The 21,775-nt window shown below is 39.0% G+C and overlaps 1 protein-coding gene across 2 annotated transcripts in view; it reads left to right on the top strand.

Moving 5' to 3' along the window:
* DPYD (dihydropyrimidine dehydrogenase) overlaps window positions 1-21,775 on the top strand; it is a 335,424-nt gene that overhangs the window by 253,254 nt on the left and 60,395 nt on the right. For both annotated transcript variants that reach the window (XM_084211421.1, XM_084211420.1), the window contains one exon: window positions 17,545-17,687. In XM_084211421.1, coding sequence (XP_084067547.1) covers window positions 17,545-17,687 — 143 coding nt within the window. The remainder of the gene's footprint in view (window positions 1-17,544; window positions 17,688-21,775) is intronic.

Below are 21,775 nucleotides of genomic sequence, written 5' to 3'. Positions count from 1 at the left end.
AGACCCTTAAATCTCAGGGGCTGTACCAAGCAGTGAGCTGTGAATTTAACCATAGGCTAACTGCTAATGATAAGGAAAAGAGTCCAAGTTGAGGCAGCTGTAATACAGTCATTGGATTAGGCTATCAATCACTCGGTTCCCTGAGGAACAGGCAAAGACGACAAAACAGTGAAAAGGGAAATTAGGAAGGGAGGGCATGACTAGAATGAGATTCTTCACCAAATGTATCTGTTAGTTGGATGAATCCCCCAAGCATCAGACAGGAATGTCCAGCATTGCTCTCAGACTAAAAGCCAAGTATTTGTTCCAAAGTCCTAGAAAAGCATCAAATCATCATTAACTGTTGCTGTTCTGTGCAGGCTGCTAGAAATGCAATTGGCTACATTCTCCTGGTTTAATAGCCTGTAATCAGGTTAATCTCTAAACTGCTGCTGTTGAACACTGGATTTACTGTTTCTATCAGAGCTCATATGGAACATGTACAGTTGAAATAATTCATTTCACAGTTGATTGGGATTTTTTATAAACAGGTAACTGTTAAGGTGTTGAGTCTAACTCACGGCAACCAAAAGCATGTGTCAGAAAGCAATTCCTATAAAATCATAAATTCTTCTCCGACATAATATGAGAAAAATAAGAGGAAATCACTATAGTATAGATTGTGGGAAAAGAGCAAGGGGGGAAAGAATATGAAGGTTTATTCTGGGTGCAGGAGGGTAAAATGGGAAATCTGTTCATATAGTGATATAGATTAACATGATTAAGTACTGAGTGTTCTCACAGTTAGCATCTTGAAGACACAGTCTGATTAACAAAGAATGGAAATGAATAGAGAAGGTAAAAGAGATGTTTCAAAGCAGGTTTCAAAAGTCTTTCAAAGCAGGTTGGTGGAGCAGGGGCTTGTATTTACAGTAACAGGTATAGATGAATGTACCACAAGTAAACTATGGCCTAATAAGTTGGTGTAAGTCAGTCAGGAGCAGAAAATCTTTCCTTCTGGTAATATCAGCAAGATCAAACCCAGTGAAGGTGACTTCCTCAGCACGAGTTGATCCTTTCCATGTCTGTCAGGTCTAGGGAAAAGGTGTCTTAGGATCACCTCTTCTAATTTTAAGCAAAGATACAGCCCAAAAAAATCTCATTTGTGTCATGTCTTTTGAAGATTATTGTGTTTAAAACTGAAATTTTTCTGTTGTAAAAAGATTGCTATAATTAATTTCAGAGGTCATTTAACTACTTTCAGTATCTTATGAATTATTTATTTGAAAAGTACTAGGCACTTAAGTACTTTTTTGTTTATTCTAACACAGGAATGAAAATACTATCAAAATTTTCAAATGGACATTAATTAAAATAGTAAAAATCAAGAAAAACTGTGGTGAAATCTACTGCTAGGTTTGAAAAGAAAGACTGAGACCTACAGCAGGTCTCAGTCTTTCTCACCTCTCCCCATGGACAGTCACAACGAAGTCAAAATTTATTTTGACTTGAAAATGATTCTTGAATGAGGCCTAGAAACTGTGCTGGCACGCAGTATAACTCTTCAGCCTTTCCTACAGCTGAAAGGTTACTACTGACTAAAAAGTTTAAACTGAGAGAACTGTGTGACCTGTACTGTCCCAATGACTGGTTGCAAAGATCCCTCTGGCTACTGACCTTTCTCTGGGGATCACTAAATTAGGGTTGGGCCAAGCTTTCCTCTCTCAGTGTGCAGGTGATTCACAGGTACATTCTGTCATTCCAGAAGAAGTGACAGGCGTGTGGTCATGGACTGGAGCACAAAGAAGATGGCTCCAGGTGGTAGTGTTCAAGTAGGTTTGTAGGGCTGCAAAGCTTTGTTGCAGGGTATGTATATGATGGATTAAAACCTGTATACTTGTTATGAGAGTTTAGGGAGCTTCAGTGTAGGAGGCAGAGGAAAGACCTGACAAAGTAAATAGGGACCCAATTCTTGTGATTTCAGGTCGATGTTCCAAGCTCTGTGTTGCTGACAGTGCAGGGCCCATAATCATCTTTCCTGCTGACTTGTTATTCCATACCCGAATCAACAGCAGGGCTTGTTGTACAGGTGGTACTTAGGACTGATCAATGAGACAAGTGCCTTCTGTGGAAATTATAAACTGTACCTGTCACTCAGAGCAGAAGCTCTAATTATAATCTCTCCCCCTCCCTCAAAAAAAACCCCAAAACCAAATCAAGAATCTGGTAGAATTTGCAAGACATTCTGAGTAGCAACTGTATCAGCAGAGGTTAAAACCCCTGAGTTTGACCTGGTGTATCTCAACTATGTTCATTTTTTTCAGCATTACTTTGCATATTGATGTGCTCCAGTCACCAAGTGGCATATCTTGTCCGTAGGCCCATCTTTATTCTGTGGAGGGCATATTCTCATGTGGAGAGCAAACGCATTTTTGCATTTATGAAAAAAAAAAAACAGCATCATATTTACAGATCAAAATCAAAATAGGAGCTAAAAAATAATTACAAAAATTACTTTTTATTTAACATTTACTAGACTGGAGCTTCTTCGTGGTCTTCCTTTTCTCTGGGGGACAGCTGTGCTTGCAGAATAGGCTGAGTGACTACTGTCTTCTCCCATCCCTGTGGGGATCCTAGCACTGCTGCAAAGCACCCCAACCTCTTTATTGTGTGCGAGCTCCTCCCTCTGGACCAGCAGCCTCGACAGCCTATGCATCTCTGTGGGGATCTTGAGGCTCTCACCATTCCCACCACTTACAAAGAGCTTGATTGAAGTATTTTAGAAATGGGTCACAGTGTCTTGAAGAGAGGGTTTCACAGTTACATGGAGGTGTGCTTGCTGGGAGTAATCCTGTTTCAGGATATTTTGACAATCAGATACAGGGGTTTAGGAAAAAAAAAAAGTAATTATTCTTGGAACAAGTTTAAATGCAAGGCATGTATTTACACCAATCAGTTTCAGAAGGATGTACTTACCTCATTAATGCTGATGTCCTGCTTCTATATAGCCTTGAAAAGTTCTACCACTGGTTAGCTATGATTTATTATGAACTCACCAGGGAACACATCTTTATTCACCTAAATCCTGCTAACATTCTGTATTTTCTAGTATCCTGCTTGAATAAGGAATAAATCCTAATGCTAACTTCACCCATAATATACAGAAGACACAACAGAGCAACTTGTTTAACTGGGTAGATTCTGGACTTGTGTTTCACTGGGCATCACTTCATCCCTAACACATGATTACCAGAAGCATTTAGAAATGTATTTCACTACCATCAGAACATTGTTTTTTATCCTTTGAAAATAATGCCTATAATATACAGTAGTCATCTAGGGAATCTGCATTTTAATGTGCCTTTTCATGCAATCACCTCATTGTATACAATGAGCTGTATAAATGTCCAGCTCACACACGGGATATGCAAGCATATCCTACAAAATCTTTTAGGGAACCTGCTGTTGGAATTCAGTTTTCCAATTTATGACCAATTTGCAGTTTCTGCATTGCGGGATAATTGAAATTGTCTTTCCTATTAACATGCACCATGTAACCATCGTCCCTTAGTTCCATTTAAATCCCAGAAGACACTCATAGGGATTGAGCCACTGTTATTTGGGTGAAGTGAGAGCTGAGGGAGAACTGTTGAGCACAGTGTCCCACTGGTCCAGAATGAGAAATCCATTGCAGATACCTGCAGAGGGTGTTTTTAATGGCATGAGGTCTGTCCATAGAATGTGTGGTACCACGCCTGACTCGGCACCGAGGTAAGGCTGATGCTGTGAAGAACTTTGTTACAGGCAGCTCAAAATGAGGAGAAAGCTGTGTGGTTTTTGCAAGCAGGCATGTCAGTGAAGACATAGCTGTGTTACAGTAGTGTCTGTTCACAAATGTTTCATGACCTTATTGAGCAACCTGTTGGTTTCCAACAGAATGTGTGGTTACTCCAGTCCAGATTTTGACTGGGCCCAGCTTATCTTACTCCTGTCAGCTATAACTCTACTTATGCTGTTAAGGCCATGTCAGCTGCTCACCTCTTTGAGTGCCCCAGAATTGGCAGTGTTTTCACCAATTTTTGGATACATGCCCACTCAAGAGCTGCTTAGCTTTCAATAGTGAGTACTCAGAGAAATCTTCTCATTCTAGGCACTGATAAATTTTGTGTGCTGTCAGAGAAGGTACTGCCAAACAATTCTCATAAGAATCTGTTCCTTTTTATATGTATAAAAGGAGAAGTTTCTTCAGAACTTACTCAAGGTGGGATTTGACAAATTCAGACCTCCAAGGAAGATATACTGGCACTTTACTTTGTCAAGAAATATTAGGAAAAGTCTACTATGTGGTACAATCTGATTTATTGGTATAATGGAGATGTTGTTTGCATCTTTGTGTATAAAAACACTTTAGATGATCGGTTCTTGGCAGGTATCCAGAAAGGAGGTAAACCCTGCCAGATGTAGGGAGGTCTTGCTCCGTCTTGTTGTGGGGAGTTTGAGTGTGCAGCTCCCTTCTGTGTGGGGCTGGCACACAGATTTCTTTCCGGTGTGTTTATTTTTCTTTTCTTTCAGGCTTAATACTTTACAGCTCTGAGGGCATCTGCAGCTTCCTGTTAGAGTCAGATAGTGTGAAAGGGTCATAAAAAAAATGTCACTCTTAGTCTCTTTTGCAAACTTGGGCATTTTCAGTTCTGTCTCCTCCGTCCTTTGCTATTTCTTTCTGTTTCTCCCAAATGAGGCTAGCACAGAAGGCAGGCAGCAGTGGTGCCCCCTCTGCCTGCACTGCCCTCCTGAGCTGTGCCACTGCCACGTGTGTCCGTGTCCCAGAGAGGCCAAGCTCCGAGAGCACAGCAGATGGAAGCAGCGGTGCTAACAGCTGAGGGTTATCCCCTAACCATCAGGCACTTCACTAGGAGACTCCTGGGCTTCCCCCTCATCCCTGTAAGGAGCCAGGCATTCTCAGAGGTGGCTTCCTTTCCCACTCCATTGATGCATCAGAAATTGGAGGTTAGTATATTCCTTACATATTAGTATATGCACTGATGTCAAATGCCTAAGGCAGTGTGCACCTACATTTTGTGGTGAAATTCCAGTGGTTAGGCAAGTAAATGATGTGGGGTTTACTGGTGCAGCTTAGATTTCTCTTTTTGAAAATGCAGGTGTATGCTATTTAATCCCAGTCCATTTTCTAATCTGATGTTACACGAGAAAGTGATATTTTTAAGCTTGGCATTAAAATATCTTCCAATCACTTAATGTAAGCATCTGGTGTTTTTATGTATTTTTAAAGCCCTAATAACAGCACTGCAATCCCTTAATGCTGTTTCTCACTTTCTTGTTACAGTAGGTATATGGCACACATCTTCTGGTTTAAAAAGCTCAAAACAAATTTCAGCAATTTAATCTCAGTGTTAGAAAAAGGATCACAGCAGCTGCTATAGTATTTTGTATTTATGCTAGTTTTTGTAAAGATTCATGACATACTCTCTGGGAGCTAAATATTGACAAGCATGCTCTGGCAAGCAAGATCAAGCTTGGTCAGTTAGCACAGCTCAAGTCTCTGCATTGACACTGTGACCCAAGTCTGGAAACTATTATCCTACACCATTTATTTTGGCTTTATAGGTGATACTGTCCACTTGAATTAGGGATTTCTGCTGTATTTTTAATACTGTAGTGGTGGATTCATATTTGATTTAGGACCACAGTACTTGCAAGGTTGGTTATACATCTGTGTTTGATGACATCTTCAGTAGTGTATTGTGTATAGAATCACAAATGGCAGTATAAAACCTACATGATTTCAAACCTACAAGCCAGAAGTAAACATTGAGCATAAAATAATTTTAAAATCACATTTATCTTTTAAACTGTAGAACAAACCATGTCCTAAAACTGTGGGTCTATGAAAGCTATTGATCAAAAGTGAAGTTTGGATGTATATTCATTATGGGAGGTAATTTAAGAGATTAATTTTTTGTGTGTTCTGTAGGTAAAAAGAAAAATCCGCTTTTTTACTAATTGTAAGAGCACCATGCTTGGAATGCTTTTAGTTTACTTTTTGAATTTCTGAGTAAAGAACTTAAGCCAATTTGGGCTTCTAGTAAACTTGGCATATACATTAAATTGATTACCAGATGAATTGTGCAACATATGGCATTGTACAGCCTTTGTGTGCTTCATAGTATTTTCTTAAATTACCATCATTTGTTTTGATTCCAAAAATGCACTTGTCTCAGCTTTCTAGTGCTTTGGACTTAAATGCAGGCTTTCCAGTGCTGAACAGATGTGTTAGAGTTTCACATGGAACATTTATGCTTTTGTGAGTTTTCCTCTTCGAGTTTTCCATACACAGTATTGTGTCAGTGATAGCTCAAATATCTTCATTTTGGTATGGACATTGATTGCCTAAAATAACCTTCAAAATTCTAAGAATTGAACATAATCAAGAAAAACACAGAAGCAACGCAGTTTTGCCCAAAGATACTGGCCCCAAAGTGAATCGTATATGTTTTCTTTTAGGTTAGAGAAAGACAGGAAGGATGGAGAAAATAATTCCTGTATGGGTGTATGGGTGACAGCAACAGTCAACCACAGTCCTGTATGCCTGTGTGAACCCCTGTGTTTCCATGCTTGATTTCCATGCTTGAGGCAGTGGTGTGAATGGGCATAACACCTCATCCATGAAAACCTCCAGAATAAGGTGCTTGGCACATGAGTATGTAGTTTACTTCTGAGAGGAGACTGCTTGAGTTGATTTACAAAGCATACTTCTAAAAAGTTATCCTTTAAATTACAAACAGTTTTAGAGAAAAGGGTAAGAGGACATTCTGGGACAAGGGATTTGTGACCAGGAGGACCAACTGCTGCCTCTTCTGCTCAGGTGGAATTGCTCTCTTCACACATATTTCCAGGCCTCCCTGTGTAGTCTTTTAATCTGGGAGATAAAAATATTATACTTTTGTATAGCATTTGGACATCCTCTCCTAGAAGGCACTGTGCAAGTGCCAGATACTGCTGGTGTGTGTTTAACAGTAGCAGTGTGTGTTCTGATCAGTATTTTAAAATCAACAAACGCTTTGTGGGCCCCTGGCTTTCTGTTAATTGGCCTTTACTTTGATCACTGAAGACCAACAAATGCAGTTTAGGAGTTGTGTTGCTACCATTTTTCTTCAGTGGAAGCTGAGGGGATGAGTAAGTACATCAATTAAGTCCCTTACTCACCCTCTGAGCTACCCTCATTGGATAATTAAAGTGATCTGACAGAGCAATACACTAAATTCCCTTGCACCCTTCTGTTGCTCTGAATACATCAAACAAATGAATATTTAGGCCTATTAATGCTGTTATTTTTTATTAATGCAGAAAGCAGAGTTATGATATGGGTGTGTAATTTCTTCTCGAAATCAGCACTGAGTTGTGTGGCTGGTCACAAGCAGGACTGATATAACCATGTTTTAATTAGCAACCCTCAGTAATATATCCAGAGCTAGTAAAGGCCTCTCCAAATAGGGTTTGGCCTTCCTTTATGCCACAAATAGTTTACACAGCATGGACAAGCAATTATTCTGCTTTCCATTATGCCACTGACTCTTCAGCTTTCAGTACGTTCTCAGTCAAAGAAATGGCATGAAATTTCCTATAATTGTGAGGGTTATAAAAAAGAAGAAAAAGAAAACAAAATTTTAAATTGTCATCTATGCACATCTAGGGCCTCCACTAAATCCAGTGTGTCACCTCTCTGTTGGAGGGGGAGTGTTTTTCATTCATGGAAAACTAAGTGTTGTCCTGTAAATTTCATTTTTTAAAAATCACAGAATATGCTAAATTGGAAGGGCCCTCAAGGATCACGGAGTCCAGCTCATAGCCCTGCACAGCACCATCCCCAGGAGTCACACCATGTACCCAAGGGTATTTTTCAAATGCTTCTTAAGTTCTGCCAGGCTGGTGCTGTGACCACTGCCCTGGGGAGCCTGTTCCAGTGGTCATCCACCCTCAGGGGAAAGAGTATTTTTTAAATATCTGCCCTAAAAACAAAAAATTAAAAAAAAAAAATCAAAGTGTAAGGAACTAAATAGTTAGAAACTTATGTACCTGGTTATGAAATCATAATTATAAGAAAGCATTCTTGTGTAATGAGCACTACATATCTGTCATACGGTGTTTTAATGTCTACAGTAGTTATTAGCAGAATATTTCCATTCTGTGAGCAGCTGCCATTCTGAAACTGATTGATGTTTATGAATAAAGCCCTTTTATTATGTGTTGCCAACCTCTGAGGACTAATCTTATAACCTACAGTGCCTACAAAGGAGCAATGATACCTGCTCTTTCTGGAACTAATCACATCTGAAGAAAGTGAAAGGCTGAAAACATTGTGGGTTTTTTCTGGAGAGCTTTAATTGCATTGTAGACTATTCTACTACAAAATGGCTGTAGTGTTCTATCTGACAAAAGTGACATGGAGCGGGGAAAATAATTTTACAGGAAGAGACATGTTTGGATATAGGCAACTAACACTGTGAAGTGGCTTGGCTCAAGGCAGTGAATTTATTTGTGAGCTGATGAAACCGTGGTCTCATCATTTTTTCATTGTCTGGCTGCAAAACAGTCTTCTGATAGGGCATGCTGGTTGCAAAGTCTTCACTGACGTTTCATTAGTTTGTTTTTTGGATTTCTGCTCTGTCCATTCTGACCAACAGATCTGCCATTTCAGAGAAGAAAAAGTACAAGAAAAAGAAAAGAGAATGCCCCTCCAAGTGTTTATCTTCTTAAAACCACACTGTCTTGCTAGGGCCTAGAAAATCTTTAATCATGCTTTTAAAGTTTTTCAAAGGAGGAAAGCTGTAAGAAAACATTACAGGCAAGTTAGTGGTAAATACTGCTCAGAAAGAACTCTGAGTTTGTGGAGGTTTTGTGCATTATTTAAATTTTTTCATTCTTATCTTGCCTCTGTCCCTTAGAGACAGACCTATAAAGGCATAGTGCCCTCTGGCTCCAGTAGGAGCTACCAGAAAATGGGAGCGTCTTTTGCCTTCCTCCCAAAATAAAGCAGAGAAAGAAACTGATGCTAGCCAACACTGGCCTGTAATGTAAAGTCTGAGCTCAGCTTGTAGGAGTGAGTTCAGCTGCTGACGCTAACCTAAATGCTCAAAGCCTCCAATGACTACATTCGTGCTTTGGAAACCACCTAAAGACGGAAGATTGCTGCTCCAAAGACCCACCAGGTTCTGTGTTAAAATTAATAAGGCAAGTCTTGAGCTGAAGAATCCTCCCAATAAACTGTTTTCTGCAGGTAAAGTGAGAACCCAGATGTTCTCTAACTCATAATTTGATCACCAGATTATAGCTGGTCCTGCAACAATCATGTCCCATCCAGCCCTCAGGATGAACAGGTCTAGGTTTTGCTTCTGATCACATAAATCTTTGTCTGCCCAGATGCTTTTGTGTCAGAGTCAGAAACAGCAAGGTGACATTCTCAAAGGCCCCCATGCTTTGCTTCTTTTCCCACCCCTACCCTGGTAGCAGTAGCCTGCTTCCCAAATATCTCCGAAGACTCGGGTATGGCGCTTTTTTCCAAATGATGACACAGCCCACCAGCTTACAGGCACATGCAGATCCCCACGAACAGGCAGGGTAGGTAGTTTCCATTTATTGCTGGGAGGAAAAAAAGTGTCAAGTAACTTCCTACTCATCCTATGGCAAGCAGAGTAGGGCTGTGTGCTTCAGCTACCTTAGGTATAGCTATCAGTTCTCCTACTCTTGGTGTGTGAGTCTTGAGAAATGGGAAGTGTTGAAATAAATGGCTATGATACACATAGTGTTGAAATAAACATTTATTTTAACACATTGTATGTGATGAGCCATTTATTTTAACACTTTTCACTTGAAGTGTTGAAATAACAGGTTTTATCAGGGGACGTGTCATCCACTGTTTTATGTATATGTGAATATGGAAATACATCTACTGAGTGTGCATGTATATATATACTCACACAGATTATATGGATATGTAATAATAATGTGGTAGATATGTATGTAGACACTAATGCACAGGCAAATACAGTGTTTTCTACTCAAATTGAGTCTTTTGTTTCACAAAAATTTGTGTTTGTAATGTATTTTTTAATATATCTATGTATAAATAAATAGATCTAAATATATTGGTACGTAAAATAAAATTGTTTATTACTACATAACAGCAACTGGATGAGACAGATAAAAGAGAGGGATAAACAATAAAATAGATAAACCTCAAAATAGGACAATGATTAACTTGAGCTATGTAAAGCAAGCAAGAAATACTTTCTCTGAGCTTTCTAGTTGTCTAGGCCTGGTTTCTTTAGTTTGCCATAGTTTCTGAATTTCTGCCTCCCTTTCTGTAATGGACTTCTTAGGCAAGTGGTTATTAAACAGGACAAGGTATGAGTCAGGTTTTGTAAATGGCCTGAAAAGTTGTTGTACTGCATTTTTCAGTAATTTTGGCTTTTTATATGCAGTGTAGGAGCCTCAATTCCCTGCTCAGCAGGCAGCCATGTCTCTTCCAGTGTGTCCTTACTTGTGCTAAATTGCCTCGTTGCAGTTAGAATTATGTATGTGCTGAAGCACTGGCACGGACATGTGGGCACACACACACCCTCCTGGTTCCAGGGTCGTGCTGACCGTGCTGGTTGTTGTGGAGGTTAAAACCAGCTCAAACAAAGGGAGCGCTGCCCAGGCTGACAGAGCAAGGCTGCCTTTGAACAAATCTGTAAACAGCCTCAACCATTTCTACCACACTTCAGGTTAAATGTCAGTCTCTGCATTGGAGGAAAAGGGCAGCAAGCCCTTCCCCATGATAAAGTGAACTACTCACATCTTTTGAGGGAAAGGATTCAGCAGGAACTCATTTGTCCCTTTGAGATGGCTGCAGTGATCTTGTCTGGTAACTGGGCAATATTTTCTAAATGGGTTGTTGGTTGGCTCTTGTACTGGTCCTATTCACATGTCCTTTTCCTGTATTATGTCAGGAGCTTACCCTGGTTTTTAGCACTATTTTGTTACCTTTTCATTACTGTTGTATTGTTATTTGTTTTATTGATGAGCGCTGGCAGTCTCTGGGCAGCAGGCAGGGTTTGTCCTGGCCAGGGGAGGGTTGCAGAGCAGGAGGTGCCAGACCTCCAGCAGCAGCACCAGCCCCACCACACTGGAGCAGCTGACTCGGGCTGGGCAGCAAGAGCAAGGCAGGCAAGGCACAGACAGGGCTTCCTGAGCCACCCAAAGAACATGGAAAGCGTTCTGCCAGACAGCTTCCAGCTCCAGGTCAAACCAAAGTAAAAACCATGAGTGAAATTAAATCATGAACATGTGATGAATTGCAACAGAAAATGCTTTGCTAGGTTTCATGCTGACGACCAGAAGTATCGACTTTTTGTGAATCTGTAGTTTTCAGTGAGAGAATGGCTTTGTTGGGAAATGTTTAACCACTTCTTGCAGCATTCACAAAACAATTTGTATCTGTCCTCTTGGTTTTTCCTACTGAAGTGTGATATGAGTGAAAATTCCCTAAGGTCTCCATGGATAAATAATATTTACAGATAAGAAAAATTTAATTTTTCCCTCTCTCTTTCTCTGATTCGAGCTTTTTTTTTTAATTGAGAGAATTCTCTGATGAGTACTAAACATTTATTGAATGAGAACTCTGGTGATTTTATGAATTTTTAGCTGAAAGAGCATAAATAATCATTTGTGTTAATTAGAAAATGGTAAAATTAAATCCTAAAAAGGGCACTGATTTTTCTCTGTGATTATGGAAGTTCAAGGGGTTTTTTTTCTATTTGAGTACAATTTTTTTTTAAAGGAAATATGAAGCAGAATTACTGCCTCTTTTTTCCATTCAGAGGTTGGGTTCAGTTCTGTATGGATCAGAAGCAGAATCACATCTGATGAAAGCTTTGAAATTAAGAGGAGGGGTCAGTAGTTATCAGAAGAACTATTGACACACTATCAGTGTATCAAGGCAGTCATGATATGCTGGCAAAAATCCTGTCAGTTGATATGGTATCAAGAGCCTTCTATAGCAGAGTTAGCTAAAAGTTCTTTCAAATCTGCAAAATCGTTAACTTTATTCTAAAGTCTTGTGACAAACTCCTGACTTCTCTGTAGTCAGCAGAACCTTTGCCATTGATTTGGTAGAGCTGGTGATTCCCCATCAAAACTTTTGAGCAACACAAAACATTAAGTAGCCGTTAGTTTGATGGTGTAGGCTGACTGATGTAGAGTTATTCCATATCAGGACTATTCCCTTGAATTCTCCATTGGTACCTGAATAACTAAAATTTTCAGTTGGAAATAGCCAGAGCCTGAGTAAATAGAACATAATTGTTAGTGATTCTGGTAAATGGCTATTAATGGGTAATAATGGATGGAAGGACTGACCAGGCAGGGAAACAGGGAGCAGTGAGAAGAGTCATCTCTGGATCTTCAGAAGCACTGGGCTGTGCAACATTTAAGCTGTGGCAAAGTCCATCCTGCTCTTGCTTTCTGGGAACTTCCTGTATTTTTTAGTGAGCTGAATATTGCGTGTCCCATTTGCAGATCTCATAACAACTGTGGATAGTCTTTCTCTCTAAACACGTCTGTTCGCTGGGTTTTCTTCTGCATATAAATGCATTCTCTGGTCATTTTGAAGGATGTGTCTGCTACACTGTTTCATTAAACTGCCACGTTATCAGGTAATTGTTTAAACATAATGCCATAGCACTATCAAAAGGAAAGGTGAACTAATGGCATTTGCAAATGTCAGGGATTATCTTAACACTTTTATTATAGTTTATAAAAAGTAGGTTCAGGGCATTCCATGGCAATTATTTCCACAGAAATTGGTTATTTAAATAAATTGCTAATTATCTGGATATGACAGTATTGAAAACCCTGCTAATGAGTTATTTGATAAGTGCAGCTTATGGTGGCCACCTACAGGTGGCAGAAAGAAAGAGCGAGCCGAGTAATTGCGGTCGGAAGGAGCGTGAGGCAAATGGTTTGTGTGTAACCTGCAGGCTTCCCTGGACTGTTTGCAAATGCAGATTATGTAAAGTACTTTGATTGTCAGTATTAGGCAGCATAGACACTATGCAGAAAATGTCTTAACAAAGAATTATGTTTTCTGGGCCTTTTTCCTGATCTCCAAACTTTCTTACCTACTTACTTTCCGAGGCATTGGATTGGTATCTACCATGCCTGAACTTTTCCAGACCATTTTCCTTGTATAATGCTTTTTATCCAAGTCTATTATTTGCTGTCATTGGGTTCTTTTTTAATTAGCATGATTAATTTTAACAGTCTGGGACATATTGTCAGTTTTCTTCCAAGAGGGTGTCCTACAGAGGGAGGAAAGGTGATGTTGCTTAGATTTGGGGGCTTACATTCTTTAGAAGCACAGACTTTAGTGGTGACTTACTAGTAAAAATTTATGTATCAGCTGCTTCTTCTTTGTAATATTCAGTCTTAGTGGTTTATATCTCAAATTTTTAATATAATAGAATGCAAATTAAAAAATTATTTTACTTGAAAATGCACAGAGTGGGGAGAATTGACCCAAATTCATTTTTATTCCATCTAGTAACCATAGAAACACATATTTGGTTTGGGTTGATATACTATCCAAAGATATGAGAGTTTGCTTTCCTTTAAAATTTGTTTCTCATGTTCCAAGAGAGTTTGATAAAGACCATTGTGACTGTTTCAAGATTCAGTCTCAGTGGTACCAGTCTGAACTGACTCTGTTGGCTGTGTTTTAATGGACCAGGACCGTCTTTACTTAAAGGCCTCATTAGAGCTACCTCGTATATGCATTGAAAACTTTGAACTATTAAATTGGTCCAATATATTGCAAGTGAGAATGGAGCCCAGTATTCAAGACTGAGATTATTTTTCTCCTGTTGGTGGATCCCTGGGATCAGAAGATCTGAATTGTTTCTCCCAGGAATTCCCAAAGCTATTGGGTTGCTTGAAACTTAACACCAGGCTTCTTGAAGAAAGTTTGACTCTCAAGCCTCAATCTAGTGAACATTTTTGGTGTTTGACAGGATCAAGTCCTCTCAGGACTCCTAGTACTTATGAAGTCATAATGAAACATATGTCTTCTGGCATTAGTAAAGGGTGTTTTACTTCCTAAGGAAAAACACACAAGCAAACAAATAAGCAGGTATATTATCTTTCATCAGTTTGTCATCAGCCTGCTATCCTCAGTTGGACAAGAGCAGCTCTGCCTACCTGTGCTGATGAGGGAGAGACATTTGCTTGATGTATCTTCAGTTTCTCTTTCATGTTATGTTTTCACTATTGGATTTCCTTCATTTATAGTCTAAAATGTCTTCTTTTTTATAAAATAAAACAAAATAAAATAAAATAAAATAATAGAGAATGCCAAAGCTCTTTGTTTTAAGGCAAGAAAAAGGTCAGGGACTTTCACATCTTAAAATTATTTCATTGTTTATGTCTTTCCATAATAGCAAATATTTGTTCCATAATTAATGGAACCTGAAAGATTAGCTTTCATCATAGAGTAGCATGTCATCTCCATGAGGTGTTTTTTCTGTCTTTCATTTTTATATCTCACTGGCCTGCCTGAGGTCTTGATAAATTGACTTTGTTTATTAAATCTCATTATTTTACAGCAAGGTAAATGATAGCCACATCTAGCATCTGGTAGCAGCTGTAGCACTCCTATCAGGAGAGTACCATATCAGCAGTTTCCTCAGCTACGGGTGCTTAACTAGTGGAATTACAGATCCCAACGTGTCAAAGTATGTGGTAGATGCTTATCTTTTAGTATGTGAGCTGTCTTTCAAATGCATGCTGGATTTGGATCTCAGCTTCTTAAATACCTTTGGATTTATCAGAAAACGTTCTGCAAATTCCCACTACTACTTACAGATCTTTTAAAAGTTGGCATTAAATCTCCTTTATTTCAACCTTTTAAAAACTCCTTCTCCACAAATCTCTATAATGGAATTTATTACCTTCCTATGTACTTGTATGAAAATGCAGGAAAATAGAGATTGTTAGTCAAATTGAGTGTCCATTTCCTTTTTTTTTAAATATTTTTTAGATTTGCCTTCTTTTTTAATAGCTTAATTACTATTGTTTCTATTGTTTGCATTGTTTTTTTCTTTAATCTGGTGGGTTGTTTCACCATTTCATTAGGCAGTTGGATCTCTATCACAAGCAAATCACATTGTATTCCAGCCCAGCAGCTTTTGTTACAGAGGGGGAAGCTTCTGAACTGTTGATGAAAAAATGTAACGGAGAACAGCTTCAGCTTATGTTGTGCTTGTTCCATATGAGTAGAGTAATAAAAAAAATGCTGGGATAAATGGTGAGACCTTAGTGAACCCTCTGATTGTCATTACATCCATTTATTTACTCTCATCAGAAGCACTTCTGAAATGTTTTTAAATTCATTTGGGTGAATTATAAATGAATGGAATACTTTTGCAATCATACCAATTTATCACTAATTTACTAATCACCAAATGTAAGTAATAACTCATATTATGAATATCAAATTCAACTAGTACTAAGAAGTACCTGTGTTCCATAATAAATTCTAAGTCTCATTGCTAATTCTGCTAGACTTCATTGAATCATATGCTTGATTTCTTTGGGCTGAATGAAAGCCTTTCTGATTACCTATTGTGCTGAAACCTTAAATAAGCTGTCATTTGGTCCTTTTCCTGAACTGACCACTGTACAGAGACAGTCATTTAAGTGAGAAGGGGGCTAATTACACTCTGAAAATATTTTCTTGTGGAACTCTTTGCTACCAGATATCTTTAAGGCCAAGGGTCCACAAGACTTTAAAACCCATTGAAAGCAAACACTTTGAGTTATATTGGGGTTAGAAGTATAGAAATCTTCATGTCTCAAAGCAGATTAGGAAGAAATTTCCCTGTAGCCTCATGATTTCAGAGTTACCAGTGTCTGTATTCATCCACCTTTCTAAAAAACAGCTACCTCATCACACTGAGATTCTGGAGCTGTGTTAGCCTGAAAGCAATGTAGCAAGTCTGATACTTACTTCTAGCTTCAATTTGAAAAACTGAATATTTGAAGAATTTCCTGAACTACTGTTTTTGATGAGATTGCTTTCAGTGGTTTTGGCTGTGTAGTGTATGTTTTGGCCTGTACACCTTCCAAAGGACTTTATTTGTAAATCTATCAGAGCAAACAGCATGGTCTCCATTTTTTTTTTCCTCAAGCATATCTCTGAGACTGGACCATGCATTATGTCATAATATTTGTTCTTTGGACACTTAGCAGTCATCCTGTTTTAAAGAATTGTTCTATTCCTTTCAAACACATTACAATAATCCAGACCAAACATCGGGAAATAGTCCCTAGTGTCCTAGGGAAAGTTCCTGCTCAACTCCAGATCCTTTCTGTGATCTGTTCTGTTGGGATCTCAGATTCTTTAAAGCAGTTTTGGTGAGATTTCACATTTTTATCTATCAGGCTCTAGTTTTCCTGAAAATATATCAATAGTGCATCTTGGGTTAGGCTGTCCCTTTCATGTGCATAAAGTTTAGTTGTTGTTACCTCATGCAGTACTGAGGGGGGAAAAAACTGCCTAACAGCCAGAGTCATACAGGTCCTCTGGGAGTGATGTGTCCTCTCTTACACTATTGTTGCCCAATGAGGGCATCAAATTATCCTAAAGCTTCTCTAAATTAACAAGAAATTTTAATAATGTGGGAGTTATCTAGAGAAATCCCAGCTAGCCTAAAAAATTACTGGAAGTGTCATCTATCTATGCTGTCCATCATTTAATGAGCAGCATCTCTAGGCATATTTTTAATACTTGCTTACCGTCAGTAGAATGTAGTCAAAACACATGCATTGCAGACACAGTGTATTAAGAGTTTAATCATAATCCTCTAAATATAGCAGGGGGTTGTCTGACTCAACCTCTATGTACCATTTGAAATATGAGCTCCAGTTTTGGAGATATTGCCATGAATGAATATACTTTATTTTGAGAATTTGACTATCATATTAATTGTTAGAGGGGGCTTACTTAAAGAATTTTCTTAATCTACAGACATGCAGAAGGGGAAACAAATAAAATATTAAATGTCAAGTGCAGTGAAATGGCACTTTTAAACAATTTTTAGTTGAACATAAATGAGATGTTTGCTCTTAGTTGGACAGCCTTTAGGTACAAAAAATCAACCTGATTCTTTATGTAGAAACATAGATCGCTTTATCTACAGTGTACTGTATGGTAAAGCTTTCTGTCTCAGACATTGTTAGTCTTTGTTTTGAGCATCAGCTAAAATGGTCAAGCTAGCTTTGCACTGTTTATGCAAATGTTTCTGCCATTTTCTGTATTCCGGCCGCATGCATAAATTCCTGTACAAGCGTTGATACCACTCGCAACCCATTTGGTGTCAGTTTATAAATGAATACAACCTCTGTACCTCAGAACTAGATGTTAGTTCCTGATGTGGCTGTGGCATGAGGGATGTGCAAGTTCCACCAGGGCCAGCTGGGATGTTGCTAACGCAGTGTCCTGGTTTTCCGCAGGAAATGCTATCCGGCCCATCGCCCTCCGCGCAGTGTCTGCCATCGCCCGTGCTCTCCCAGGATTTCCCATCTTGGCGACTGGAGGCATCGATTCTGCTGAGGCTGGGCTTCAGTTTCTGCACAGTGGGGCTTCTGTCCTGCAGGTACCGCTTCTTGCTTTAAAATGTTAACGTTCAGGTGACTGTGAGTGAGATCGTAATGCATCTTCCTTTCAAACATTCAGATAGTGTGGAGTTTCTACCATTGAAAAGAATTTTCTTGGTTTTCACTTCATGCTACTTGCTAAGAAACATTCCTTTCACATGGAGGGGGAGGAGGAGTTGCCAGAACAGAACTTTGGGTGTTCCAATACCAATCTGGGAAAAGGCTAACCATGAGTTTGTTGGTACTTATTATCTCTGGCTTAAATGATTTAAAATTTAAACATCTCTCTTCCAACAAACAGGGTTGACACAGAGTTTTGCTCAACGTATCTGTTCTTCCTGTATTCTCAGTTTTTCTTTTCTGCCAAGAGCCTTCTCAGGGTGAGAGGGCTTCCAAAGAGCGCCACGTTGGTCTCACAGGGAGCCACTTCAAAGTAACTTTTGTTTCTGAGGCATCTGTGTCCCTTAGGGATGCTCATTAGAACAGGAGGTGTAGCGCTGCACCCACTGCTGAGGTGCTGGTGTTGCACTGGACTGAGGTGTCAGCTGCATTCAGCAGCCAAGCTGTGTGCATGCCTGAGGGTTGGTTTGAGCTGCTGGCCACACTGGCATGGTTGGTTAGTCCCTGTCATGGAAGGAAGCCTTGGTGGCCTCGTATTACAGGCACCAGGAAATTGGCCGGAAATCAGCCCCTTACCTCTCTGCCAGGCATGCCAGGGCACCATTGCAGCTTACATGTTAGACTGACTGAGGAGCAGGTGGTCTTGATGTTCCATTGCTCCATTGTATATTGTTACATTCTGGTAGATGTTCATCCCCTTTATCTGTGGGTCCCACCATAGACAACAGCAGCTGTGGATCCTGTGAATATTGGCTTTGTGTCACTCCATGGGATGACTAGAGTGGTTTCATTCCCACAATTCACTTTGACATTGAAATTAGATTCAGTGTGACCATCCTTTTTACACAGCTACAGTGACTGCTGCGATTAGTCATTTGTTTGCTGTTTCACAAAAAAAAAAAAAAAAAAGCCAGCTCAATATTTTGGTTTGGTTGGTTTTTTTAATGCACATCAAAGTTAGCATCTCTGGGAGCTGAAGCAGAAGGCTATTCCTTTTTTATAGACTTGCTATGTTCCTTGGATTTATTAACACTATTTCTTTTTTTTTTTTTCAGTTGTATTAAAGTGATTCAAACTTTTCTTTTTCATGGGCAGATAAGAGATTGGCCTTTTGTACACAATTGTCTGAGAGCTTCTTCCATATAAATATTAAGTAATGGTGCAAATTGCAGGGCAGCATTTGTCTACAAAAAAAATTAGGATTGGCAAGAATTGTTTTTAGTGCTCTAGATGCATTTAATTTGTTATTGCTAATAGAGCTGCACTTTTGATGGCTTTGTCTGCAGCAATGTTACATGATCTGAATTACACAGAATGAAATGATTTTCTGTTCTATGTCTGCTGTATTTGTTTCTGGATGACTAAAAATCAAGGGGTTTAATGTCCCTTTTGCACTTCTCTTTTATATAGATTGTGTTGCTGGTTTTTATTTTTTTTCTTTTCCTGGTTTCCATTAACCATTGGTTTGTCCCAATGGTAATGGAAATTCTGAAATATAATTTCATGCAAACATCCCAGTCAGTGCTTGAGAGAAAGACTATTTGATTTACAAGACATTAATTATTGTTTTCTTTTTAGTAGCAATCAAATTCTCTGAAACTGGCTTCCACAAATTACTTGGATCTATACAGATCTTTTGCCCTGTACAGAACAATTTCTCTTTTCAACAATTTTTTCCCAGAGACGCTGAAAAAAGTCTTATTTTTTCCTTAGGTTTCACCAGTTTAACTTAAGTCATCTCTAGAACTGATTTTAAACTCCTCTGGGGCAAAAGTATCCTCAGTTTGATTGGTTTACTTCTGTTTCACTATAGTAGGGAATTAGTTTAAACTAATCTCAGATAAATAGATTCTGAAGTGGCTGTTTAGGTAAGGATCTGAACAAGTTCAATTGCATCCATTTTAAAATAAGCCTTTAGTAAGTTTGATGCTAGATTGTGAATACAGGCCATAAGTCTCTCCCTCACAATGGGAAGGACAGATGGAAGGAAGAAGGAAATGAGTAATCTCTATAGAAAGTCGTTAAAGAAATGCACTATCTGGGACTAGACTGAAACGTATTTGCTTCTCAGATGAGATACAATGTAATATAAAAAGACAGCCTCATCTTCACAGGTTGGACCCTAATTAGGATTATGAGGATCATTTCCATTGTTTTCCTTCTAAACAAGGTCATAAAAAGAGCCACCTAATATTCTTTTCCCTGAATCCCAATCTCGCACATGTTCTTGGTATCAAATACCCAACTTGCTCCTTCAGCAGCCACCACCTCTGTTGCCTACAGCTTTGATATTCACATCTGCTTTCCCAGTACTGACATACAGAGTACAGAATTTGTAGATAACTTCAAATAAAGTGATCTACTGAATGATTCAGTGTTTAAGATTCACTGCATAGCAAGTCCCTGAGTTAAGCAGGTAGAAGCTGGAACTGTACTGGGGGAATTCTGTATGTGTGTGATAGCCTTATCTAAAGTACCTGCTTTGGATGCTGTTGGAGGGGGTTGTGAAGAGATGCTCAGACTGACATACCACTGCGCATTTTGAGATCTGACTTCACATTTCCAAAGCCACCAGGATGCCTTATGAGTGATCCAGAGGCAGGAAGCAAGCAGCCTGGGCTTTGGCAGTGCTGGTGGACCGACCTCTGTGCTCAGCTGTGCCAAAGAGGCACTTGGGGGCTTAAAACTGGGCTGTGCCCCTGCTCTCACCACCCTGTTACCCAGCAGTGCTTGAGAAGGGTGGGGGCTGCCAGATGGTCCAGCATTCCACATGGCCCCATACTGCAGAGCAGCTCAGGCTGTACTGATCTATCCATGGAGCCCAGCTCGAGAGCCTGGGACAGCAGCACTTGCTTGGCCACTGGACTTGCTTTCCTTGTGTCCCAACAAGTCCTGTGTCTTCTCTGCCGTGGCCTAGGAGAATAAGGAGGCTTTGCGTGAGTTGATTTAAGTGCAATGTTGCATATCTGTTAGATGAGAAAGGTTTATGAATAATAAATGTTCTTCCATTAAAAGCAAGATCAGGTTTTCCTCTTCAGATATTTCACCTGCAATCAGTTCTCGATTATTTTTTCCAATTGCTTTTGTTTTTAGAACATGGGGATTTATTTTCCATTTCCAAAATCATCATACACAGGAATGCAAGTCAGGAGTCGGGTGGTAAGCCATATTTTGCTGTATGCCATAACCACCTCAAGTGGTATTAAGCAGGTATATTAGGAAATGGTATGGGGAGAGAGTTTTGGTAATCAAAATACATCCTATCCCTTCCTTTAGAAGATGGAGAACATCTTATTGTTGTTCTCAAATAGGTTTGAATGTAAGGAATTTTGCAGCAGGCATGGAAAAAAAACTAGATTATTGTTGTCAGTAGTAGCCAAGCTGAAGATTTTAGACAGCAATTCAACAGAGCATTCTTCCCCTTTATGGACTTCAGAAACACTTGCAAAAAGACCCCACTTGTTTTTTAATTTCTCCTTAAAGATGCTGAATTATTTCAGTCATTCTTCAGCTGATTCCATAGCACCATAGTTTTTAACATACCTGAATCTAACAACCTCTTTTCAGTACAGACATGCAAATTTAAAAAAAAAAACAATTTTAATATGGAGATAATTCTGCATTCATTATATTCCAGGAGCTCCAGAAATATCTAGAAAGCACCTTTCTGTGATACATGTCATTATTACAATTTTCCACTGAGGCTGAGATATTTTATTTTTAATTTAAGTAAACTTTTTTTAAAGCCCCAATTTATCAAAATTAGATGTATATCAAATGTTTTTGCATGTTTTGCAACATGTATGTGATTTACCATGTCACACTGATGGTTTGTTAGATTTTTGCAAGGTTCTGAAAGAGACACATTTTTTAAAGTCATCTTACTGCAGGAAATTAAAATGGGAAACAATTATAGAAAATTCCAGCGGAAAGAGAAAATGCATTATGGAAAAAGCAATAAAAGCAT

This window comes from Fringilla coelebs, assembly GCF_963513975.1.
Source record: "Fringilla coelebs genome assembly, chromosome: 9".
In the NCBI taxonomy this organism is placed as follows: domain Eukaryota; kingdom Metazoa; phylum Chordata; class Aves; order Passeriformes; family Fringillidae; genus Fringilla; species Fringilla coelebs.
Note: the sequence above shows the minus strand (reverse complement) of the source record. Positions and strands in the feature narration are given on the sequence as shown.